This window comes from Globicephala melas, chromosome 5 (assembly GCF_963455315.2).
Source record: "Globicephala melas chromosome 5, mGloMel1.2, whole genome shotgun sequence".
NCBI lineage: Eukaryota > Metazoa > Chordata > Mammalia > Artiodactyla > Delphinidae > Globicephala > Globicephala melas.
This window is the reverse complement of record NC_083318.1, coordinates 31,480,416-31,507,896: the sequence shown is the minus strand read 5'-3', so window position 1 is coordinate 31,507,896 and position 27,481 is coordinate 31,480,416. Positions and strand designations below refer to the sequence as shown.

General features: G+C 42.3%; 1 protein-coding gene across 5 annotated transcripts in view; it reads right to left on the bottom strand.

The window, feature by feature from the left end:
- LEF1 (lymphoid enhancer binding factor 1) overlaps window positions 1–27,481 on the bottom strand; it is a 118,237-nt gene that overhangs the window by 26,904 nt on the left and 63,852 nt on the right. For 3 of the 5 annotated variants that reach the window (XM_030864100.2, XM_060299108.1, XM_060299109.1), the window contains exons 4-8: window positions 12,517–12,649; window positions 5,791–5,881; window positions 4,089–4,172; window positions 1,883–2,005; window positions 733–895 (exon numbers count right to left, since the gene is read on the bottom strand). In XM_030864100.2, coding sequence (XP_030719960.2) covers window positions 733–895; window positions 1,883–2,005; window positions 4,089–4,172; window positions 5,791–5,881; window positions 12,517–12,649 — 594 coding nt within the window. The remainder of the gene's footprint in view (window positions 1–732; window positions 896–1,882; window positions 2,006–4,088; window positions 4,173–5,790; window positions 5,882–12,516; window positions 12,650–27,481) is intronic. The other 2 variants (XM_030864101.2, XM_030864103.2) reach the window with 1 other exon arrangement.

Sequence of the window (27,481 nt, the reverse complement as noted above, 5' to 3'; positions counted from 1 at the left end):
TTTCCTGCTTCAGAGTGTGCACGCACACGCACGCAACGCACGCACACGCAACACACGCAACGCACGCACACACGCACTCGCACACGCACGCAACGCACGCACACACACACAACACACGCACACGCACTCGGGCACACACACACACACACACACACACACACACACACACACAGCTTCACCTCATCCCGTTCATCACATGGCTAACCCCAGGCAGCTCTCAGGCCTCAACTACGTTCTCAGTGGGCCCTTCCCCAGCCACCCTGTGGTTCTTTCTCAGATCCTTGCTCTTCATACAATATTTATCACAATTTTAATTATATATATACTGGGTAATTATTCGTCTAATATCTGTATCCTGTCACAAAACTTCAAGCTCTACGAGGGCAAGCACTACATCTATATTATTCAGCAATAATTATCTAATGCCTACCACAGTGCCTGGTACCTAAAAGACACTCAAGATATATTTGTTTAAAGAATGATAATAGGACAAACAGTTATGATTTTCAGGAAGTTTTCTATGTGCCAGGTACCATCTCAGTTGCTTACAAGGCACTGTATCATTTACTCCTCCTAAAGGCTGTCGTGCTCTCTCTGTTACTCCCCGAATGGCGGTGGCTGGTGACTATACAATGATTCTATGACTACCTGGCACGTAAGTGCATTCGGGCAGATGTTACTGAAGAGGTTCCGTGGTTACCGTGAACATCTGCAGACCATCCCACTACTTACCCTTCTGCCTAGAATCTGGTTGATAGCGGCACTTTCCTTTAGGGTGCACTCCGCTACGACATTCGCTCTCATTTCTTTCATGTATAACATAAAGGCATTCAGAGGCTTCTTGATGTGCGGTCTCTTGGGCTCCTGCTCCTTCCTCTGTTCATGCTGAGGCTTCCTAAAGGGCGGGGGTGGGGAAGAGGTGAGCCCAGTAAGGAAGACATGGCAGGAGAGAAGCAGAGCATCTGCTTTCACCACAAGTCCAGCTCAGGCTGGGACCACCCTCTGGGCTCTCTGTAAGCCCCCAGAACACCATCAGCTTAGAAGAGCACCTCATCAACTCCTTGTGGATAAGGATCCACCCCAACATGGAAATGGGCTTGTGAAGATGTTCCATCTAAGCTTTTAGATGCTCCTTGGTCACCTCGGGAAAAGCTGAACATACAGTGCGGGGGGTCAGTCCTCCTCCAGAACTGAGGTTCTTAACTTTTTTGGGGTCAACGGCCCCTCTGAGAAGCTAATGAAACCTTAGACTCTCTCCCCCAAACACACGCACACTGGTTTTGCCCGTATTTGCAGGGTTTTTATGGACGATCACGTGCTCCCTGCCACCCCATCCATCCTCCCATCCCAGTACAAACCCTAGATTAAGAAACTCAATTACTAATCTCTTCGGACAATCTAGCCCTGCTGTAACAGCCTGGGATGACCCTGGCCCGACAGGAAATCCTGGGCTTGGTTTGCCCCTTTCCCTTGAATTCTGTGCTCTTGAAGCCTTGATGCAGGGCGACTGCCTTTCTAGAAGGAAATGCACTGAACCCTCCAATCTACTTCGCTCCCGTGCTCCTCAAGAATCGGAACCCAATTAAAGCCTTGGAGTAAATGGCTAAACCGCTCAAGTTACTCAGTCGCTATGCTCTGAAGGTCACCCCCCTTTGGTGAGTTTCCCTGGATCTTTTGAGGTCTGTGCTCCTCTTCAATCTCAGACCCAGAACCAGAGCAGTGAGAATCAAGCTTTTGAGGACAGAGCTTCTGAGGCGGGGCTACACTGATTTCCGTAATAACAGACAGGGGGCAGATTCAACAGCAGCGAAAGAGAAGAAACTGTGTGGTTTAAGTCCTTAGTACCATAAGGCACGCGCGGGTGAAGACGGGGCACACTTACACGTGCATTAGGTCGCTGTCAGTGTGCGGGTGTTCCTGTTTGACCTGAGGCGTTACGATAGCTGGATGTGGGATGCCAGTTGTGTGGGGACCGGGAGGACCAGGAATCATGTGATGAGAAAACCTAAAAGAAGGAAAGACAAGAAAACAAAATGTACCGCTGTAGCGAAAGCTAGACAGAATTTCCAAACGACCCACTGACTGCTATTGGCTGACAGTGAAAACACACCTTCACACGCAGAAGTATTAACTCTAAGTTAGAGCAGGCTGATGATTAATTTCTTTCTTTTCTGTATTCAGGTGGAAAATATTTATAATTACGTGCCACCTCACAGATTTTTTTTCAAGCTAATGGTACAATCTGGCATTTCTCCTGGGAGGGCTCTAGGCCATAGGATTTAAAAAAAAAAAAAAAAAAAAGTGAGTCACTTTTCTTGCAAAGCAGTTTTCAGAGAAGAATTTCAAGAACAATTACTGGAAATATAACACTATATTAAGATTTAGCTTTTTAAATGATTAAAAAATTGAAAGACATCACATTTTCAATTCTCTGTCTACATTCCTAAGCAAACCTTCACATTAAGAGTCTTCTTCTCCTGTTGGCTTTTTTCCTAATACTAGGAGAGAACAATTGAGAAGACAGGGGACAGGAAGATTTGTTCAGTCCCCAATTTAATAAGGTCACCATCAACATCACCCCAAATAATTTTCTACACATAAAGAAAGTAGTGTTTGAGAGATCTGGCCTACTGGAAAACCGATAACAAAATTAAGGGGAAGGATTTAATTAAAGGGAAGGATACAGTTCTGCTTCAAGGTAAAAACTACGTATGCTAAAATGAAGGCTTTTTCCCAGAGTATACTTGTAGAGCATTAAACAAATCTTAAAATATCCAACTACCATCCAACACAAAGGAGGGAAACTGCCATGCAAGAAAAATAAAACAAATGAAGACAGTACTTTCAACAAGCTCTTTGGATAAATTTGGATACGCTTTAGAAATTTTTGTTTTTCAAGCTCTTTTAAAGTCAACAATTTAATTCAACAAAAACAACTTCCTCAGGTCTTTTCATCGCCGCCTGTACAGTTAATTCCTTCTTCTGGGAAGGAAAGAAGGGACTCTGCTTGGATATGTAATATTTCAGAAACAAATTTTTAAAAATTAAGGAGGCATGGGAAAAATACAAACATTTGATCAAATCATCATGCTCTGCTAACTGTACCATTTGCAAAAATACATGATGCTGGTTATTTGCCCGTGAGAAAATCCCGTCGTCACACAATTCTTACAATGTTAAAAAAAAGTGTACAGAGAGATTTGGGGGGAAGGATAATAATTTCATCCTCTCGCAATCAGCTAGATTTACAACCTACTGAAAAAATAACGTTTCTTAAAAAGCTGAAATTCGCCACAGAAAACTGCGAATTTCCTACCGATGTAAAAAGTAAAGATTCACAACCAGTTACTAACCCAACAGTTTGACTTCTAGCATGTTAATGCTAGCTCCCTTGAAAAAGCCACATTGAACACGCAGATGACACCACAAATGTGTGTGTACATCAAAGCACAGGGCACAGAAGCCATCCTTTCCAGAGGCAAAAGCATTACACACAGCGGTGTGGCACAGCAGACCTCACAGAGCTTCGCTTGCACCAACGTGTCCACACGGGGCCTGATTCACACACTAGGACACGCAGCCCCGTATAGCCTGACAGCCTGTGAGCACCGTCCCTTCTCTTCCGACGGCCTTGGTCCCGAAGGCTCTAGACTGGGCGTTTTCAAACACTGGCACGTGAAACTGCTACAACTTTCCTCATAGAGAGCAAATTAGAAAACTCAGATCAAACCAGTCTCTATTCTCCCCCCCGACCCCACCCCCATCATATTTTGAATCGAACAAGCTCTTCTGATAATGTCCCCTCTGGGGACGTTTCCCGTCCCACAGTCAGGTGGCAGCGAAGTCTTCTGGAGGGAGACGCGGGTTCCCGGGGCGGCCGAGTCCATCCCCCTGGTGGGCGTGGCTGGCGCTGCTGGGGAAGGACCCTCCGGGACGCCTAGTGTGGGAGCCAGGCACCCTGCGCAGACAGACGCGCGGGCCGAGCCGTGCACCCGCCCGGCCAGGACCGAGAGGCAAGCAGAGGCGCGCGAGCTGCAAGCGCAGGAAGGGCAGCCTGTCCTGGAGCGCCCGGTTCCACCTCCACCTACCTGGACATGGAAGTGTCGACTGACAGGGAGGATGGGTAGGGTTGCCTGAAGCCTCCCGTGACGGGATATACAGGCTGACCTTGCCTGAGGTCACAGAAGAAAGGAACCCATCAATGACAAAGCATGACTTACCAACCAGCAGTAAGAGTTTCAGGAGGGGAGGAACTCAACCAGAATTTGGGGGGAGTGTTACCAGGGCATTGCTTCAGTCACCCGGCTCCTTCCCTTCCTGGACACCCTCCGCCCAACCAAAGCATCGTCTGCCTTGAAGGAAATCTCCCACCGCAGTCCGTGAACGACCTGTCATCTATCCCTTCCCCTCTCCCATCCCCACGAATGCTCTGAACAACAGGTAAACAATGTTTTTACTGAATATAACAGAACCTGAGAATGGTGAGATACTCCTTTTAGGTTAGTAGATTCTTTATCAGAATCTTTGAGCATTTCAGGGAAGGGAAGAAAGAAGGAAATAAAAGTTTATATAAAAATGAACAAAGTTTTTAAAACGCTGCACTCCCCCCCCCTTATATATCCATGCTACAGGGAAGAAATAAAAGATCGATTCATCGGAGTTATTTTCTCTCTCCTCTGAGAATTCCATCTCTCCCTCTGCTTTTCCTACATCTCACACTTTGCATTTACACGGTCTTTATTTCCAGATGCCACTGATGCAACTCGGCCCAGGATTATTGCCCCTGAGTAGCTAAGTTCAGAGAGAATAATTGATGGAGCTTTGAAAATATCTGCATAATCAATTAAATTCAGACAGAGTTATTGACTGAGAGATTTAATGCAAAGAGAAGAGAGAAAGCTGGAATTTCCATGGCAGGATGAGCCTCCTTATGAAGAAGAGATAATCTAAGGATGTCAAGGTAGGGAAACTGGGGCCTTGACGTGGGAGCTGTGGGGACTGAGAGCCAGATGAAGAAAGGAGAGAAAATATCTGCTGAAGTTGCAGCGCTCTGTCCATGGAGTGAGCGGTGGGGAGAGGAGAGGAAGGGAAGTGGGAACAGGGAAAGCCTCACGCTAACAATAAAATGACAAAAACAGGCTACATCACATGCAGTGATTCTTTCTTCCCTAAATACATTTCTTTTCCTTTACCTTTACAATTAAAAAAATTTGAAAGGAATGTTACGGATTTTTCAGAAATAACAAAATAGACAGCATTTGGATTCTGAAAAGAGAAGTCCAAACATCAGTTTTTCACGCCTCTGAACTCAAACTGGTGCTTATTTTATTAAAATTCAAAAGATGCTTTTGCACTTGCATTTCTCCCTAGTTATCTGTCATTTATCTCACTTGCCCATTTATAAGCAAAGATCGATATTCAATACATCTAAGGTTATGTTTCAAAAATATAAGTTGTTCATAAAGAACTAGAAAAGAAAAATCCACACTGAACACTTTGTACAGGCATAGCAAATGCCCAAAGCCACAAATTGAATCCATAAAACTATAAGCTTCAAAGCAAATGCTACACAGCCATTTTCTACACATATTAGCAAACGAATTCAATCCATTTCAAAGTCTGTATGTTTTTTAATCTTTTAAATTGAAATGAAATAAAGTTAGCACCTTGCTTGTTGATGTGAAGTTTCTTCAACTCCAGTGTTATCATTCATAAAGCTAATTTCCATGAATGGGAAGTAGAAGAACACGTGTTCAAACGCCTGGCTAAATGTTGCAGGAAGGATCTTACCAGCCAAGAGGTGGGGTAATCTGTCCAACACCACCCGGAGACAGGGGATAGAAGGTAGGGATCTCGGGAGCTGGAGGATGTCTGGACATGCCTATTAAAAAGAACAACAGAGAGGTAGAGTTTTCAGATTCATAGGACATTCGACTTTAAGAGAAATAGAAAGGCAAGCAAATGCGTGATGTCATTAATACTTAAGCTCTAGAATGAAACAGTATTTATTTTTCAGATCCATTTAACAGAAGTCAGTTTGTTAACTTTTCTCAAGATTTCAGCATCTGAGAAAACAGGCAGTAAGGTAGTACATCTTGAGGAGCTCCTGAAAGAGTAAATATGCTGCTAGTAAAACAGGCATCAAAATAAGACTTTAAAATTATTTAGTTTGCCCTCATTATAATATCACTTTGGTCAGGAGAAGGGTAGACAATTGTTTTTGTGTAGAATGGAAAATGACAGCCCTTTATAAGTAGAAGGCCTGCCATGGTGTTCAAGGATTAGGTAAATTGCTACTTTCAGATTTTCACTGGCTCCCTTATGGACACATAGATTTGGGAAATGTGATACCTCAGAGGATCAAAGATTAATTAGAAATCATCTTCAGCCCCATAATGGTCGTACTTGATATGATTCATTTGGTCTCTGCCACTTCAGCTCCAGCTAAGCTCTTCATCAAGTTGAGTCCTCTGGGCTCCAAGATCAAGCTGTTCTGGATTAGTTGTATTCCACAGAAAATGAGAGTGCCACCAAATTGTTTCTTGAGCTCACACTCCCTGGAGCACACTGCCCTATAACTGTAAAAACCACCTGAAGCGGCTTCCCTGGTGGCGCAGTGGTTGAGAGTCCGCCTGCCGATGCAGGGGACATGGGTTCGTGCCCCGGTCCGGGAAGATCCCACATGCCGCGGAGCGGCTGGACCCGTGAGCCATGGCCGCTGAGCCTGCGCGTCCGGAGCCTGTGCTCCGCAACGGGAGAGGCCACAACAGTGAGAGGCCCGCGTACCGCAATAAAAAAAAAATTTAAAAAAAAACACCTGAAGATTGTACCTAATCCTAGTCCCAGATGACACCTCTTTGTTTATATCTTACCTTGGGTACAGAAAAGAAGGGCTAAGACGCACACATAAAAATGCAAAATAAAAACTTAGATTTAGATTTGGGGGAAAGTGCTTCGGAACAGAAAAGAGCCACATGAGTTTCTTTACATATCTAATCTGGCTTTAAAAGGCCATTACCACGTGCAAAGACACATTCCCAGGTTTAACACCCAGCATATGCATTCAGTGGCTGTAATTATATTAGCCGGTATGCAAATTAGGTGAGTATACAGAAGATGCCCTTTAAGTATGCTGCTTTTTTTTTTTTACTATTTAAAATGTTTATGAATTTCATTTGGATCTTAAAAGATACTGAAGGCCTTGAGCATATGGGAATGGCTTATGAAGTGTCGCCTTCAAAGTGGATGTTAATTTGACTTTGAAGTTAGGACACACTCTTTCTCAACTCTCAGAGAAAGGTCTTTAATCTTTCTCTTAACAGAGAGTTTACAGGAGATCATCTGAGGTTTTACTGTTTTTAAAAGAATAGTCTAAAATCTCCTTTTTTGATCTCTTATCACTTTCAAATTTAATGAGTATTCTTTTAATTCCTTTATATCATCAATTCACCAGGAGCACTGCGTACAATGGGACCCAGGGCATTCTGCGGATCCACTCTCTCCCACTGAAGCAGAACCACTGGCAGCTGGTTTTTGGAAGCTGGAAGTTCACCTTAGCAGAGTTACCATCAAATCTCCCTTTTTTTTAAAGCGAGAAATACTGCTTCTTTTGGTCACAGTAGACCCCAAGTTTCATACTCTGGGATTTTTTTTCTTGGGTCTGGGGAGGTAGGGGCAGCAGGGGTGCCTACAGTGGTGATTCTTGACGTATCAGAATCACAGGGAAGTTTCTCCAACTCGCTGCCTCCCTCACTCTGACACTCTGATACCTCTCCAAGCCTCAGGTTCTGCAGGGGGGCTGCTCCGTTTTGAAAAGAAAAACCAGGCCAACTCAGAAGAACTTGGAAAACTTTGCGGAAATTTGAACTTGAAAATCGTAATTAGAGATGGAATTGTCTGAATTGTCTCCTTTAATCCCTTTGTTGGAGAGGTGAAGTGACGGTTCAGGTACCTAAAAAATGCGATTTGTCCTGGGATCTTATCTCTGGGATGCAGAGAAGTAGCCTGCTTTCAATCTCATGTCTCTAAGCAGACAAGCTTGAAAGCTTGCTCTCCACTCTAGTCCATGTTCTGAGTACACTGAGAAGGCTGAACCAGTGATTCTGTGTGGGAGTAATCTGACAGAACAAAAAATACAAACTAGCTGCATTTGGTTTCACTGCTTAAGAAGAAAGGCGGGAACTACCATTTACTTAGCACCTGCTACATGCTAGTTCCTACGCTGGGTATTTAATTTGACTCTTCCTATTAAAAGTCTACTCATATTTCAGATACCTCTCTCTCATGGAATATTCTCTAACTTTTATTGCTCTGAGAAATCTTTCTTCTTTGAATTTACAACATTTCATTTGTACTTTTAACATGGTACTTAAGATAGTCTTCACTTGGCTTTATAGTGAGGTTGTACAAATGATTTCCTGCCTGAGCCTCGTACACTGCTTGGAAAAAAAGAGACCGTGTTTTCCCCATCTGTGCATCAAACTATGGCTGTCTCCGGACGAGGCTCTGAATATACTTCTGAGTGACTAAGCAAATGAACAGGTGAAGTAAATGGACCCATTCCCCATGCTGGGTCAGTACGATAACCGTTTTGCACGTACGTACATGATGTGGCTTAGGTCATTACATGAGTAGAAGAAAGTGGATCTGTGTTTTCTAAATAGCTTATTGTTGTTTTAAGATCCCGTTTCCAAAGATTCCTAGAAGTGTGCGCCTCTCTACCGACTCCTGCGGTACTTTAGACACATTTCACGTCATTCATTTAATGAGTATTTATTGAACACTTAACTATACTCTGGAGGCTCTATGCAGTATATCCTTAAAAAAATTTTAAACTTTTATAAATAACTTTTATAAACACAGCCAAAATGATTCTGGTGTCAGACTGCATGGATACAGTCATTCTGCCACTCACTAGCTATATGGTCTTGAGGAAGTTATTTAATTATTACTCTGTAAAATCAGAATGAAAATGAAATAAATGTTGTTGTGAGGAATAAATGCATTCGTATGTAATACTGAGAAGCGCTTGGTATATAGTATAAGCACTAAGTTGAGTGTTTGTTGTTATTTATAAGGATACAAAACATATAAACAGGTACATAAACCCAGTATTTCTTAAAAGCTCTTTCAACATTTTTATCAGACACAATGAGTGGAACAAAATGAGGGGTATTAGCTTCCCTTGCTTTTCCTACAACTAACTACACCTACACACCTGCACCCCGCACCCTATCCCAAAACACATACTGAGGGAAACGTAAAACCTAATACGCTTCCTAATAGGAAATTAACCTAAAGTTATTTTCCTACAAATGAGAATGGGTTCTGCTGACAAGCAGTTTATATTTATCGGATAATTCCATCTAGGGTTAGAGTAGGAACACGATATTCTTTTTTTTGGATTTGGGGGGGATAGAGCTAGCCAGCTTCCCAAGGAACTTTGAAATCAGCAACTCAGTACCACCTTTTGGTGGTACCAAAAGGCAGGCAGAAAGGAGAGAAAAGAGAGTAAATGCAAGAGATCCAGTAAGCCTTAGACTTTTTTTTCCCTTATACTTATTTTTTGGTGATCAAGGTACCCAAATATAATGATATGAACTCAAAATCATGTAAATTAGTACTTTTTAAAAAATTAGTTCTTTTTAAACCAAGGTTTTATATCCCCCTAACTACACGGTGATGAGGTACATGAAGTCCACGACAAAAAAAGTAATTAAAAACAGGATTTTTATATTAAAACAAATGTAGACTGTGTATGGAGTAGAATGCAAAAATCACACGAATTTTTAGGACAAAATACTTCAAAGAAACTGCAAGCAGACAATTTCTGTTCATGCCCACTAGTCCCTTCTCTAGTTCTAAAAAGTTTGTTTAAAATAAAAAAGTTTGAGGAGTAATGATATAAAGTACAATTAGCAAGGTAGGGTAGCCGTAAGATATGGAAACAGAAGAGAAAGTGTAATTGTAATTGGTAGCTAGTCAGAAAATTGTCTGTTTCAAAAATCTGAACTCTCCTAGGGACTTCCCTGGTGGTCCAGTGGGTAAGACTCCGCGCTGCCAATGCAGGGGGCCCAGGTTCCACCTCTGGTTGGGGAACTAGATCCCGCACGCATCCCGCAACTAAAGCCTGGCGCAGCCAAAATAAATAAATAAATATTTGTATAAACCAAAACAAAACAAAAAATTGAACTCTCCTAGAATTCCTGAAAGAACAACTTCTGAACCATCATGTGTTACTCCTTTAAAAATTTTTATAATGTTATTCTTTTAAACAAGTCCGTTTCAAAGTGCTCAGAACAGGGACTGGGATATAGTAAGTACTATGTAATTGTTAAGTAGATAAACGGTTTAAAACTAAATAAAACATGCTGTTGGATTATTTTTGCTAATAGCTTGTTCGGGGCTTTTATATCTATCTTTAACTGTCACCCGCATCTTTATGGTCCTCAGAGGCCAAGGTCATATTCATCATATGGTCCCCCTTGGCCACGGCCAAGGTCATATTCGTCATATGGTCCCCCTTGGCCACGGCCAAGGTCATATTGGTCATATGGTCCCCCTTGGCCACGGGCAAGGTCATATTCGTCATATGGTCCCCCTTGGCCACGGCCAAGGTCATATTCTTGAGCTTCCCTCTCAAACTCAGCCTTCTTCCTAAGATGCCTATTTTAATTCCCTTTCTCACTACATATTCACAGACCTGTCTCTGATGTTTCTTATTCTTTGGAGGTCCTTGACAAAAGGAAATAGAGGAGAGGAAGGACTGGAAATGAGGAATAAAACAGAGACAAACCCAGAAACATCGGCCTTGATGATTTCTGCCTTCTCTAAGTAAAGGTACCTGGGCTCCACTCAAGCGAAGTCCAACAGTAACTAAGTCCTCAAACAGTCGTCTTTTTAATAAAGGTGGGAAATGAACATGATACATATTTAACCTAGAAGTGTTCACAGCAGTGGGAAAAACACCCAGCCTCTGAACTCCACTTTTTTTTTTAACATACTTACTATATTTTGTTGTTCACTATCGATCAAAGATAGGCCTGGACACACGGGTGAAGTGCTGGAGGTGGCACGTTTGACCCTATATACATTCTCTGCCTTCATGTGGCTTTACAGGACCCTTTATTTTGAATGTCTAAAGAGCCCGTTGAGGTCCAAGTATGTATGTACGTGGGAAGAATAAGGGCTATGCTGTGAACAAACTCCCCCTCAAAGTCTGCTCTAAGCTGACATGACCAGAAGGCTTGGGGAACCCGAGCTTTGTGTCTGACAACGAACCCACACACACACCCATCAGGTTAGAAAACAGGTGTCTTGATTTTTCAGACTGCTTATGATGTGTGTTTCTCTGTAAATGATACAGAAGCAGAACTTGGTAATAATGCAGAGAAGCAAAATAAGACTCATGTTGCTTGACTTTAGACAGAGATGGTTTTGTATTTTAATTATATTTATATCTAAATTGGTGCTGGGAAACAACAAAGAGAGGAGAAAACACAACAGGGATATAAAGACCAAAAGAAATCACAAAAGGCTCAAAAAGGTAACATTTGAGGAAAAAACAATCTCCCACTTTGTCCCTTTTCTACCTTTTTTTTTTTTAACACAATCATCAACACCTAGTACATGCTAAAATAAACAAAGACGGCAGGGGGCACTGAGGACTGAATTTGTAATATATTTTCACAACATATTGGTTTACACTGTGATCATAGATCATCAGAGCTGTCACTTTGAAATGACCCTTCAATATTTTTGTTCTGTTTTCTTTTTTTTTAATCCTGAAAAGAAAAGAAGCCAACAACAAATTCTTGTATGCTTATTAGATGTGGCACACATATACAATGGAATATTACTCAGCCATAAAAAGAAACGAAATTGAGCTATTTGTAATGAGGTGGATAGACCTAGAGTCTGTCATACAGAGTGAAGTAAGTCAGAAAGAGAAAGACAAATACCGTATGCTAACACATATATATGGAATTTAAGAAAAAAAAATGTCATGAAGGACCTAGGGGTAAGACAGGAATAAAGACACAGACCTACTAGAGAATGGACTTGAGGATAGGGGGAGGGGGAAGGGTAAGCTGTGTCAAAGCGAGAGAGAGGCATGGACATATATACACTACCAAACGTAAGGTAGATAGCTAGTGGGAAGCAGCCGCATAGCACAGGGAGATCAGCTCGGTGCTTTGTGACCACCTGGAGGGGTGGGATAGGGAGGGTGGGAGGGAGGGAGATGCAAGAGGGAGGAGATATGGGGATATATGTATATGTATAACTGATTCACTTTGTTATAAAGCAGAAACTAACACACCATTGTAAAGCAATTATACTCCCATAAAGATGAAAAAAAAAAAGAAATTGCTATCAAATAAATTCCTCTCATCTCCTACAAATGTATTATGACCCACCCAGTGACATGTGCGGAGGCACTTGTGAGGTCGCTCAGACTGATGAGATGAGGCTCCTTGCTTATCCAAAGCGGCCCGGGGAGGGAGGCAGGGCTCTCACCTTGTTTGGAGCTGACATCCGACGGGATGTGTGACGGGTGTGATCCTGGAGAAAAGTGCTCGTCGCTGTAAGTGATGAGGGGGGTGAGAGGATGGACTGCGTGGGACGGCTGCACCACGGGCACTTTATTTGACTGCAAAGTAACCACAAGGACAGCCGTTAATATGGACGCCCAGCTCCTGTCTCCTCTCCCCGCAGAAGTCACACAACAGCGGTCACTGGGCACCAGCACAACCCGAGAATCCTCTCCAGACCTGGACGACTGAATCGTCTGCTCTACTCACTTAGGTCGTCAGGATTTTCTCATGTTCGGGACTCAAGTACATGAATATCCCACCGAGAAACAACCAGTTATTTAACCAAGGCCCCTTTGGAGATTTAGGTTGGTCACTATCATTCCATATGACGTTAAGTTCTAAACGTACACATGTACACTCCCCTGTTGGATCATCTCCTCAGGTGAAAGTCAGCAAAGAGCTACTGGAGCAAAAGTTGTGAATGTTTTATAAACTCTTTATTCATTATATATGTTCGGCATAAAAAAGGCACTCAATAAATATTGTTCAAAGAATACATAAATGAATAGATATTGTCAACTTGAAGGGCAACTTTTAAAACAACCCAGTATATATAAATCTGCTGTATTGGTATCACCTTAGTTTATAAAATTCGTCATTCTAGAGTTGTACATCTTTAAGAACCACATTATACCATATAGTTTTATAGTTTGGTCAATCAAGCATGACCATCATTCATTATGCTTTAGAGCTGCTCAGTTCATCTTCAGGTTCTTTAGTTTCTAGAAGTCTTAATTGATAAGAGCAAGTTCCCAATCTTGAGCTTAACTGCGTAATGTGAAACATGGCTTGTCAGAACACTCTAACTTGTTAGCCTTTATATTTTAACATATTTTATATGTCTTCTATGTGTTTAAAAGTAAACTTTATTATTTAATTTGGAATTCTAAAACAGTAACCCGTTTTAGAGGTTCAGGTTATTTATCTGGACCTCATCAATTTGAAATCTGGAATTCTTTTGTTTGGCTAAAGTTGACCCCGCCCCCCACCCCGCCCCCAAGAAAGTGCCTACAAAGCAAATCAGTAATATAAACAAGATTCAGGCAGTTTAACCTAATCAGGGGATTGTTTCAAAAGGAACTCTACCCACCCCCCTCCAAGAGAGTAAACTCGACACAATTATATACATGCAAAATACGTTCCTGATTTTAAATTCATCTCCTAGTTAAAGCAGTCTCGGGAAGATCTCTATTTAGAAACACTACCGTAACAAGTAACTTGTGAATTTAAGAGGAATAGACTGTAATGAATTGTAACTATTCTCTCATTCACTAGTTCAGACATGCCTTCACCACAGCCAGTTTGAAATAGTGAGACTGTTACTGTGCTACAGACTAAAATGCACACGAAATCACTTTCTCCGGAAACAAATATCTGTTTAAAACAAATATTAAAAAAATGTAAGTGCCTGAAAACTGCACAGTGTAAACTGCTTAAAATGTAGGGACATATCTGAATGGCTGAGGGCCCATAACACACTTGTGTGTGGTGGCTGCACCTATGATGTACTCTGATTATTTCATGTTTTTTTTTACAAATTAGGTATAAACGGTACGTGGCTCCAACAGGAAAAACCATCCTCTCAGGAAAATTAGGAATAATCATACTAGTAACACTTAATTCTCTTTACAGTTAGTAATAGTAATTCTCTACACCCTATCATTACAACCTGCGCCCAAAAGAAACTTACGAAGAAAAAAAAGCAAGGGGAAAAAAAATCACACTTTTTTAGACAATAACATAATATCCATACTAGACTTTCCCCTATTTTATAATTATCAGCTTCCCTCTAATGGCAGAACTTGCGTAGCTCATATAGCCCTTGGCATTTATTAAATAGAGCACCATTATCAAAGCCACATGCCTTTTCTCCCTACACTTCTGCACAGACATCTATGCACATAAATGTGTAAACGGTTAAAAAAAAATCTTTCAATGCTTTTCAAGGGTTAGTGATGCAGTTTGTCAAATACACAGAATGAGCTTCTTAAATACTTAGAATGCTAAAGGGATGCTTCTTAAATATTTAGGATGCTAGAGGAAGTGGGAGGCGGGTGGGTGTGACGATATTATTATTATAAACCCTTTTAAAGACAGCAAAAATCGCAACACCCAAATGCTAAAATGAATATATTTCAACTAGAGTTTAGAATAACTGCTTTGAGTTTCATTTTTCAGAAGTTTCATAAGAAGCATAATCGCCGAACAATCTACTTAGATATTTTCTTGGGGTAGTTAAAAAAGCACTGCAGAAATCTTCTGGGAAAAAAAAAAAAATGTATTTATTTTGCATGCCTTTCTCATTTCCAGAGCACCACCTTAAGGGACCTGCATTAGCAGGCAGCATCTTCTTGACGTCTGACCTATCCCTCCAGCCATATAGCTCAGAATCCGGTGCCATGAATTTTTGTTAAATTATGCTATCCTTGCTCTCCTCTTAATTTTACGGCTTTCAAGACAGATTTGCTTTCCTGTGGGAAGGAGATAAGAAGCTGAGGATTTTCATCTAAGCTCTGGCCTTGTCTTATATTTTGCAAGATGGATAGCGGAAGCAGTACTAGTAGGTGTGCTAAAGCCAACAAGGATTATGTCTATTTTTGTGGCCAAATAATAAAAGCAATATGAAATCTCAATAACATGAGCGAGCCCAGTTCTAGGGTTTATATCTTGCCTCCTGCTGATCACCTCTGCTACGTACACAAAAGGGTCCAACCGACACCACGGAGGCTCGGCACGTCGCCCTCACAGTCAAGTGTCCTCAGCCCTGAACAGTGGGCTTCCTCTGACATCAGGAGCCGCTGCCCTCTGATGCCACACGCCCACACAAGGCGAGAAGCCACGCACTGCGACTTTGTGTTAAGTTTTACGACAGACAATATAACCATTCTTTTTTATCGCCCACCTTAGGGTTTTTTCTCTTTTTTTTGAACTTTTTATTTTATATTGGAGTACAGTTGATTAACAATGTTGTGTTGGTTTCAGGTGTACAGCCAAGTGATTCAGTTATACATATACATGTATCTATTGCTTTTCAAATTCTTTTCCCACTTAGGTTGTTACATAATATTGAGCAGAGTTCCCTGTGCTCTACAGTAGGTCCTTGTTGGTTATCTCTTTTAAATACAGCAGTGTGTGCATGTCAGTCCCAAACTCCCAACATAACCATTCTTAATTCTAGTCTTCTCATCTCCAAATAACAATGTGCTGTATATTGGGGAGGGGAGCGTGTGAGGAGAGAAATAACTAATCGACTACTTAGCTTCTATAGACACACTTACGTAACTACATTATAATGCCTAGTTACAGGTATATATGCGGGCACATGTGTATATTCATTAAGCACCTAAAATGTGCCAAGCACTGTTCTAGTGCGGATGGCCAATACAGACAAGGTCCCTGTTCTCACGCAGCTTCCTTCCTAGGGGCCTGGAAAATGGGGATGCGAGTACTGGAGACTAAATAAATAAATAAATAAATGTGTAAAAAACAAAACAAAAACCCCAAGCAAAATCTGAAAAGACGACATCAAGTGCTATGAAGAAGAGGAACCAGGTGATAGAAGAGACAGTGTATATCCATCCCATCATATGCCTTCGTATCACATTAAAGCTGTAAGAAACCGAAAGTTCATTTAGTCCAAGATCCTTATTTTCTAAGACAGGAAGCTGAAAAACAGAGGTCACCAGGGAATGGGTGATCAAGCCATGACAACTGTCAACACTTACAGTAAGACAGCCTTACTCACTACACAACTCCAGTTAACACAGACAGGGCCACTGTGAAGAAAATGGGAATGGAGACCCCCAGGCGCACTTAAGAGAGTGGAACCAAGCAGTAGAGAAATTACCATCTTTCTGGCTCCTACTCTGTGCTGGGAACTGTGCACCTAGTACTGTACCTAATGGGACCCCAGTCTCCCGACTCCCCCTCTGGTGCTTTTCCCAGCATACAGCTCCCTGTAAGGGAGGGAGGAAGGGCAAAAATCATTTCGATTCTTTTTCATTCACAGCTACAGTCAGGTAAGTCTTAGCTTCCAGAGGAGAGCCACCAGGTACTCCCAACGTGTGTCCTTTCCTTGATCATCTCAGGAAAACAGCATGCACAATTATCCACCTTTACAAGACACCTGGCAGCCTCAAGTCGTCCCAAATTCTCCACGCCTGCTCAGAGAGAGGTTCAGTAACGTGTCTACACTCATACAGCAGCAGGTGGCTGAGCCCGGCCACAGACCTTCATCTTCTGATTCCAGCTCTGCATCTCAGGCAGGTGATCAGTCAGGTGAGCAAAGGAAAAAGATGGAAAGAGCAGGTACTGGAAAAGGGGTAGAAGATATCAAGGGTGGATTCGAGAACACAGCTCTCCTGCCTACACTCAGCACGCATAAGTGGCCATTCAGGAGGAATCCCGCAATCTTTTCCCAAACTGGAAAAACCACCATCAGGCCACCCTACCCGCGAAGCACATAATGATTACAGTAACTAACACTTAGCCAAGGACTTCCTATGTACTAAGCACTTTGTAAGTATCTTTGAGGCAGATACTATCATTATCCTCCTTTTCCAGAAGGGGAGGCTGAGGCACAGAGAAGGTAAGTAACTTTCCTGAGGACCCAGAGCTAGTAAGTGGCAGAGCCAGGTTCAAATGCAGGAAGTCTGGCTCTAGAGGCCACGTTCATTACCAGTAGACCATGCGGCCTCCCCGAAGAGCCCAGCTCATAAAATCCTGGACACCGAGTTGACCATCTGGGCCGTAGCTGACAGTACGTGACATCCATGAAATGCCCGTGTGGTCTCTGTACCCCGCACAGGAATCACATCAGACAAAGAGGCACCTTAGTAGAAGTGGTTAGACCCGGAGACTCAACAGCCACCTTTCTCTCCAGGACTGGAAAACATTCCAAGGAAGCTAGCTTGGCTGCCACCCAGGCTGGTCCCTGCGCGTAAGGACTTCTTCGGCATCACGGCCAAGAAGACCCACGCCTCCTGCGGACACGAAGTGGGTACCACTTAGGGACCCCGAGAGTCAGCCCCAAAGCAGCATTCCCAGAAACGACCCACTCACTGCTGGCAATAACTCGAGCTGTCGTGAATGTCGTCAGCCTCTGAGGATGTGGTCTGGGAAGGACTAAAACGTGGTCCAGCTCCCTCCTGGCTAAGGCCGTGGGCCTGCTGGTGAGTGGAGTAACTGGGGGGGAATCCTGCCGGCCTGCTGGCTAGTCCCCGCTGTGCACATCTCCACACCTCCACTAAAGCCCCAGTGCAGGATCTGGCTGTGCATAAAGGTCCTGAGCTCCATTTCAACTGGCTGTGCGTTTCATCAACAGTCCTCCCGGTAATGGCCGAATCCACGGGAATCTTGACACTCCACCAACTTACCGAGATGAGGAATTTCATCTGGCCTAAATCGTTATAGTGGCATTTTACTTTTTACTAAACTCTTAGTAAGCCTGGTGTTCGTGAAGTAGAAGCCGCGTAATTTCGTATCGTGCCTTCCCGTCCTCTTCTGAGAATCTGAGCTTCTCAAGCCTTCCCACAAAGAGCAGCAGATTGAATTTGCCCAAAAAGGATACAGTGACTCTTGCATTCGCGAGAACTCAAAAGTAACACTTGGTACTGGAAATCTTTCCTAAGAGCCACCAAAGCTAAACGCCTGATTCAGATCTGAGGCGGCTGTCAAATCTCAGATGACTACCGGCTGAGAGGTAGCAGCTCTTCTCAGATAATGATGAGGTCCCAGACTTTGCAGACTTCCCGAGCAGGAACTGATAAAACTTCTAAGGTTCGCAAAGGACAAGTATTCCATGAGCCCAACTCTGGAGGCAAAGGGATGGTCTCTACTGGACACCTGGAATATCTTCCCTAAGAGAGGAAGGAACATGTTGTAGGGAAAGGAATTAATATGCACTGGACACCCAGTAAGCGCCCTAATTACGGCCATGCCTTTATATCTCTGGCTGGCACTCATGCACAGAGGTGGGCGGTATCATCTCTATATTTATAGATGAGAAGGCTGAGTCCTTTTGGACACAGCTAAGTAATAATCAGAGGAGAGAGAACTTGTGCTGGCACAACTGGGCACCCACGTCCCTGACTGTCCTGCCCCACATTGCTCACTACTCAGCTCCTCTCTCCACCGCTGCTCCAAACCACCCTGCCGGCTGAGCATGGCCCGCCCTGGGCTCAACTGTAATGAAGGGTCTGGGCAGAACAACGGGCCTCTTGCAAAAGACTGATGTCACCAGCGGGACTCCAAACAGACTGATGGAATTGCTGATAAAATGAAAAGGTGTGAAGCGCCCTCCGTGTTCCCACTTCTCTATAAGGTGATGATTTCTATAGGTTTCCTCATTGAAACCTAAAGTCACCCCTAAGTTAGGTGTTACAGTTTACGTTAACACAGAGAAGAAAGCCAAGGTTCCGAGAGGGTAAGCAGTTTATACAAGATCACACAGGATGTTAAGCGGCAGAGACGGGATTTGGACCCAAGTTAGAGACTCTGAAGTCCACAGCTTGTATCCCAAGGAACCAAAACCAGACAGTGCCAGCATCCTCTGGTTGCCAAGTGGATGAGATGAGTAATAATACAGTTTAATATTCGAGTACGTGGGAACTGGAGGCAGAGCGTTCAAACATTCAAATACCAGTTAGCTGCTATGCTTAGGTAACTCACTTAATTTTTCAGAATCTCGGTTTTCCCATATGTAAAATGGGTAGACTAATACCTCACAGGATGAAGGTGAGGATTAATGAACAATGCAAATAAAATATCTATCGAGTCCTGGCATATAATATATGCTCAATGAATATCTGTGGAATGGATAAAGGGAAGAGGAAAGGGAAAAGAGGGCCACTAAATGAATTACTCTGCTCCCCAAAGTTCAAATCACTCATCTCTAAGACACAGTACATTTTAGAATTTAGAACTGTGCTTTCTTTCAGATGAATTACCCGCCAACTCTCCCTTCTGCAACTGGTTTAATAGGAAGACAACTGCATTCTCCTATCTGCTTTCACATTCAAATCTCCAATTTGATATGTTATTTTGGTTGAAACACAGGAAGAAAATCTGACCTCACACAGATACGTTGTTGAAAAGGGAAGGATGATTTTAATCATTTTTTCAGATCATTGTGGCTCTTCTTCTTTGATACTAAACCAAAACTCTACAAGTGGTAGTTGAAAGGCTTAGCTGCAATGTAGAATCGAAAAGCTTATCAATGTATTTTTCCTCCTCTGACATCAAAATCTATTGCTCTGTCTTGCACTTTGAATTCACCCATGTATCATCTTGCATTGGGTCATTCGGAAAACAGCCTTCACTGAGTTGACATATTTTGTTACACAATATAAAAATCACATTCATTCATGTCATCACTCATCTCATCAGAAAAGCTTTAAGGATTTGGGAAGCTATCAGGCCTACAGCCGCGGTTCACAAGTTTTCTAAAATTCTCGTTTTTGCTTGAAAGCTCCGATTTTATCAGTGGCAACAAATGCTATCAAGTGTTTTCACTGAAGAGAGAGACTCACCTTACTCATCTGTGAGAAAGTATCAGCCAAATACCAGGGTCCAAAGAACCACAGTTTGTCTGTCAGTTATGCAGTCAAGGGGTCAAGATTTAAGAAAATTCCAAAATTTTCTACTGCTTCCTCAAGGATATTCTAAGTGACACCGGCATTTTTGCTCCCCTGGGAGGGTGTTGTGGTGCAGAATTCAGTGACTATTAGTACCTCTTGGTGCCAAGGCACCAATAGTTTTACCCACTGCTGCTCTTGGACCAATGACGCAAATGCCTACACACGGTGGAGAAGACAACTAATGTGCTGCCGTTATCACGACAGTAGTTTTGACCTCGTGGGCACCCTATCTCAGGGAGTCCTTTGAAAACGGCTGCCTGTAGGAAAGTAATGGTACAGAAATAGTTGTTGATTGTCGATGATCCAAAGCCAATAAGGTGAAAAGTATTATTTTTGCTCAGCTGAATTCAGAGAGAAATTGATTAATGTGTTACAAAGGTAGAATGCTTTCATGATGTACTAAGTTATCATTTTTTCCTTCCTATTTGCTAGTATCATACATCTGTAAATCAAGAGAAATTTGAAAAGCAAACAATCAAAAGTAATATATACCACATCCTTTTAAATAACATTAAAATTTTTTTACACTCCTTCAACTCTTTTAACTCGATATAGAACCCCAGAGACTTGTGTTCATTCATTCAGTGTGAATTATTTTCTTGAAAGGAATTCTTGACACATAATAGCTGGGAATAAGGATTTGCACCCTTTGGTGCTAAGAAGCCTCCTTCAGCTTCCTCAGGTACACCAGTCATCACTGGCTCTATGCTTGCAGCCCCAGGACATGACACCATGCATTTACCACACTGCACTGTGACTACTTGTTTGTGCATCTGTTTCCTAGGTAGAGATCAGGTCTTGGTAACTCATCGCCAGTGTCTAGCATAGGTCCCAGTAACGTGGAGACAATCAGTACCTCCTTCTTGTGACTAAAGGTCTGAATGAGGCTTTCAACACTAAGAAGTCGGCTCTGCTCAAGAAAGAATTCCTTCCCTTAAATTAAAAACAGGGATTGGTCCTCGTGTTTTCTATTGCTGCCTGAAAAATTATCGCAAATTTATCAGCGGCCTTAACACATCACAATGTACTGTCCCTCAGTTTCGGTGGGCAGGATCCTGGCACGGTGTGACCTGTTTCTTAGCTCAGGGTATCACAAGGGTTGGCCGGGCTGAGTTCCTGTCTGCAGACTCTTGCCAGCTCTCTCTTGCTGTTAGTCGGATTCATTTCCTGTGGTGATCCCCATTTCCCTGCTGCCTGTCACGGTGGGGGGCCACTCACATTCCTTGCCAAGCAGCCCCTACGCTGAGCATCAAACGTTTCTTGCTTTGAGTCTCTGATTTCTTCTTCTATGACCTCTGGAGAAACCTGCTTTCCAAGGGCCCCCCGTGTCAGGGGTATGTCAGGCCTACCCCATAACCACTCTTTCCTAAAGCCAACAGTGAGAGTAAGAGAGCAGAAGTGGGGGGCAGCTCTGATCAGCTCAGGATGCTGCAAGACCTGATGCCATCTGTTAAGACACAGATCACCCCCTTCACTCTCTCAGTGTTTCTCTGTTTGCAAAATGTTATCACCATTAATCTTCAGCAGATAAAAATGAAGTACCATTACAAACGTTATTTATCTGGTGTTATAGTTCTTCTGGCTACACTATAAAGTCCTGAGGTTTAGTTTTGTGTTTTCCTCCTCTCCTTTTCGCTCTTTTTAATCCAGGGACTACATCGTCAACAGCGTGTTACCTCACACGCATCAGAGTTGACGGCAGTGGCGGCGCAGAGGGGAAGGGATAAGAGAGGATTCAAACATCTTCCCCTCCCCTCCTCCCAACGTCAGGGAAGTCAGGGAGAGCTATGTGCAAGGAAAGTTCCAGGGTAACTACAGGGTCATGGCTTAAAGAATGGAAAAGGGCAATCACTAAGCAGGGCTGAGGCTCCAATAGATTTATCTCGAAGAAAACGTTAACAACCAACATATCAGATTTCGGCCAATTATCTGCCTTTTAAGAAAATTTTTAGAAAGATCATTATTTTATATTTAAGTGCAACTCTCTTATTACAAGGGTCTATCTAACCTGAAGCTTTTGGCTTAATGACCTGACCCTAAAGAGTCATATAACTGTCCTACCATTTATTAATCACTAATAATGCACTAAATGCTGTAAGAAATAAACATGGTAGAAGGGAAATATATCAAAGTTGTAGGTTAAAACCTGGATGCTTGAGTGAGAAAGACAAGAGAAGGGACATTCACGGAGTATTTACTCTATTCTAGGAACTACGAATGATCCTTACACACTTGTGATCAAATTTATTTCCTCACTTTCAACTAAGGAAACAAACTGAGGCTCAGAACGGTTAAGTTCTGCCCAATGTCACATAGGTTAGCTTGTCAATGTTTGAACCTGGATTCAATACAGATCTGTTCTATCCCAAACAGAGGAACTGTTCCCTGTGAGCTGCTGAAAAGAATGGCAACAAGGGGAATAACTCCTTCTGGGAGCCTAAAGGGGACCCACACGTTTCAGTCACTGGAGTCTGTAACTCAACAGACTGGGGTTACGCCGAGAAAAGATCAGAGCAAAAGGGAAAATGACTTATAATTGGGTGAAGCGGCAACATCCTATTATTTGATTGATTTCACAACACCTTCACCACACCCCTAATCCTCTGAGTGCTGCGTTTATTTTTCATGTTAGAGGCTGTTCTTTGAAAATTACGAGAAAGAACTGGAATCATTCAAGATAAACAAACCAACCAAAGAACAAAGCAAACAGGTTTGAGATTTACTGTGCTAGTGGCGAGACATTACGAGATGAGGCCAGACAGTGGCTAATTCAGAAGCTGAATAAAGGGGTGAAGCATAGGTGAAAGGAAGGATCACTAGATTCTAAGCAAGAGGAGACTGCCTGGGCTACGGGCTGTAGGAGCGTGGGGTCCTGTGGGGTGCATAGGTAGGTGTAAGATTTTACAGCGGAAGGACATGGGGTAGAACAAGATGCCAATGGTTCGCAGCATCTTCTGGATCACAGACATCGTGATCTGATGAAAGGCGGCGTGTAAGTGTTTTTACATACAAACACAATCACACATTAACGGACCGGGCTGGGAGGTTTCAGTGTGTACGGGGGAGGACAGGGTACGGAGTAGCCCATGGACCCTAGATTAAAAACTGCTGCCCTATTCTAAGAGACAAGTGCTTTAGCAATCACTAAATCATAAAACTTTATTATTATTAATAAGCTGGAGTTTAATTAGCAGGTTGAAAGTAGTATTTGCGGGGGTCATTAGGAAATAATGAAAGGCAAGCAAGTCAGTGAAGGTGGGTGAGAAGTCAGGGCCGGGGCCGCCTTTGTCTACCCCAGAGAGCACTACGCACAGGTAGCAAGTGACAGTGTCCTCTGCAGCCCAGAGACAAGGCTGTGTAACGACAACAGGCCAACGGGAAAGGGCAGAATGAGGCAACTCCAGGAGCTCTAGAGCCAGAGAGGGAGTGTACTGCTTCGGGGTGAGTGGATCCCCAGAAGTTCTCCTCTGAATCTCATCGGCCATCAATCCTGAATAGACTCGGTCAGGTTTTCTGGTGCTGGTCTGAGCACAGGCTGGTTAAAAGAGACTATCTCCACCCACGGCCCAGGGATAGATATTCAAAGGGAAGGTTAAGTCTTCCTACTGCCACCACAGCAGAATCAATCTCTCATCCAGTTTCAGAGGGTTGGAAGATTTCCCCACGGCACTCAGAACGTCCAGTCCGAGAACTGGATGACCCCAGATCTCCTTGGGGGAGAGGGGAAGGGGGGAGCCTGCATGGGGTAGAGGGCAAGGAAGTCCCACAGCTACCCAGGAGAGTGGATGAGTTGTTTTTATGTCCGGGCTGCAAACGGATGGTACAAAATTCCGCAGGAGCAAAGGCCAACAGGCTTAAACCTGGTATTTTCGTATTGAAAAGGGATCCTTCACACTTAAAGTAACTAGGAAAAGCATGTGCCTTATTTTAGTTTAGATAAAATTGATTTCTGTCTTAAGATCAGGTGTGAAGCATTTATAGAACAGTAATAAGAAGGCTTATGTGCCCATTCTGTCCCTCAAGCGGTCTCTGATTTTAGTAAGTACCATACGTGTAAAATAATCTCTGCTTAAAACTGGGTGTTTTGAAAAGTGAAAAGAGTAACATTTATGTCTGTGAGGGACCCTCATTTTTCTACACTATTTGCTAAAGAGTCTTTCAGAAATCAAAGAAAGACATGCGAATTATTTGGGGTTCAGCTACTAACAATAACACTCTAATTGAGAGCTACAGCTTACTAGGAAAAGCAAATCATTTTCTGTGAATGTGTAAATGTGATATTTACACTGTAAGATACGCATGAAAGCTATTCTACAGAGCTGTGCTGTCCAATATGGTAGCCACTGGTCACCAGCTTTTGAGGGCTAGAAATGTGGCTAGTCCAAATGTAGACGTGCTGTTAAGTATAAAACGCACACCGGATTTCACACAGTTAATGTGGAAAAAAGAATGTAAAATATCTCAGTAATTCTTTACATCGATTACATGTTGAAATAACATTTTGGTTATACTGTGTTAAACAAAGTTATGACTAAAATTGATTTTACCTGTTTCTCTTTACTTTTCTGATGGGGCTACGAGAAAACTTTAAATTACATGTATGACTTGCAGTTGTGGACTCACATTATATTTCTAACAGACAGCTCTGCTTCACAGTTTGAAAATCTACAGGTAAGAATGCACCTTTCCCTATTATACTCCAATTTGACTTAAAACAAATAAACAAAAAAAGTCATATTTATTATTAACAAAAGGTCCTTTTATGGAAAAGGAAACTTACAGATAAAGAAACTGAAAATCAGAAAAGTTTAGTGGTAGAGCTGGAAATTAAACATTGGATTCCAATATCCCATACTGAGGGCCAAGTCAGTAAGTTTAAAACCAAATATTTGTATGACAAGTAGTATAAAACTATACATTTCATATTATAGCATGAAAGGAATTACTAAATGATATCTATCTTTTATAGGTCAGTGAGCCTTTTGAGTAAACGGTGTGTTGCACAGCGGTTATATGTATCTTCTTCCACTTGTCAGCACAGATTACTTTTAAAAACACCTAATACACATTTTCAGATTCATTACAAGTTAATGGTTAACTCACTCCCTGATGGGTAACCATCTTTCCATCTCACACCAGAATATATTGTCTGAAAAAAAACAAAACCCAACACACTAGAGTTTATCTTGAGTGAAAATGATGCTGCAGACATCACCATTTATAGGATATACTTTTATGAGTCAAGGAAGAAAAACTTTTGCTTGGGATTTGAAACCAAATTCTTGAAATGAGTTGAAACGGAGGCATAAAACCTGAGTGACAAATGAAGTAGACTACATAAACAGGATTTTATGTAATTTACTACATTTCAATTCATCTTAAAGCCCACAAATAAGTCAAACTAGAACAGCAAACTTTCCTTGAAAATGTTTGTCTCAATGGTATAAAAAGAGGAAGCAAAATGTAAAGACCCTTTAAAAACTCAGTTCTATTCATATATTATAAGAGAGAAATGCCCTATAGCCAGTGGAAAAGTATAGCAGCAAAAACGACAATAGCTATTCTCTGCCGGTGAAAAAGGATACTTCCACGAATATAAAATCAAAGATAAACTCTATTTTGTAGCATTTATTGTGAATAGGAAATTTCCTTTTTGAATTTTATTTTGCATCCTTTTTGGGAAAACTTGCTGATGAACTCAAGGCAGATACCCAATGCCTGATCTACAAACCTTTCCCAAGAGCAACCTAGGTTACTGTTTACTTACAACACTGGATTGGAGTTGGCTTCTACTAGCCCTCCAGAGCCGACTGCTAAATTTTCAGGAATTTTGAGAACCTGTTAATATTATGTTGGTAGCTTGAAATTGGCCATGGTGGGATTATTTATACCATGAAAATTGGCAAATATGAAAAGTCACTGCCACTTCCCCCCAAACTGGTTGTTAAACATGAAACAGCACACCACTGGCAAACACTGAATCCCTTCCTAAATTACCGGGTGAAACAAACTTTTCTTTCCTTATTTCTCTTTGACAAGCAACAGGAACGTATTCTCGATCTTTGTCTGAAACCGTTCCAGAATAAGACGTTTCAAAGATTGTCATTTGATGCGATCTAGGATGACCTGAGCCACGTCCCCAGGCCCTGCTAACACTGGGAAAACGTGTGGCGGCTGGGCATGAACTACTCTGCCTGGTTCCCTGCCATTGGGCTTCAGCAGCACCGGGGTCTGAGTCAGCAGACAGGAGGAGCTCCACCACGTGGCACTGACAAGAGAGGTGTAGAAGATTTGCTGGCATCTTCTTCCCTCCTCTCCTGGAAATAGTTCATGCAGCCCCAAAAAAGGATAACATGCTTAATGGAATTACTTTTGAAAGTTATCCGTAACAAATGAATTTTACACAGAAAAGCAAATAATTGAAACTATGTCATACATGCATTAAAGAAATCAGCTTCCAACATGAGGGCGGTATATCAAAGAGCAATTCTCCAGACAAACTGCACAGAACCGGGTACTGGACTCAATATTAAAAAAGAGGGAGATGAGAGGCTGCTGCCTTTACAGCACTTTTACTCAAGAAATAGGACATAAATACTCTGTAGAGAATATGAGAATCAACTTAGGGACCTCTGAAAGCAATTATGAATCTTAGGGAGAAGTGTAAAGGAGCAAAAAGAACTTAAGGGCTAATTAAGGAATATTCTTAAGACACTATACTCTTTGCTTTCACAAAGCTTTTGCCTGGGTTTCTATACGAAGGCTGGGGGTAGTGGTCGGTTCTTGGGCAGATAATTGCATACTGGATTTGAAGTGGAAACACCTGGATACTATTCCTGGTCCTACCTGTTGTGTGGACTTAGGCAAATGACATGCCCTTTTTGTGTTTCAGACTGCTCGTTCAATGAGGCTAATATTTCCCCAGCTAAGTGTGTATAAGGATCAAGTGAGATCATGCATGGAAACACTTTGCAAATGGTAAAACACTATGTAAATACAATAGTTAATTCCACTTTGGAAGAAAAAGAAGTCATTAATCTCATTTCCTACACTGAGAAAGTTATTACCTGAGTCCACATGCATGAGTCTGGTGAATACCAGATAAAGCTAACTTAGAAATTTGCTGAAACAGTTAATCATGGCCTCAAAGAATCCTCTCAATCACTGTTTCACTACTGATTTGCAGCCTTAAAGAAATCTCTACTCCCTATTCAGATAACTTCTTTGTGTAAGAATGTTTCTTTTCTGATG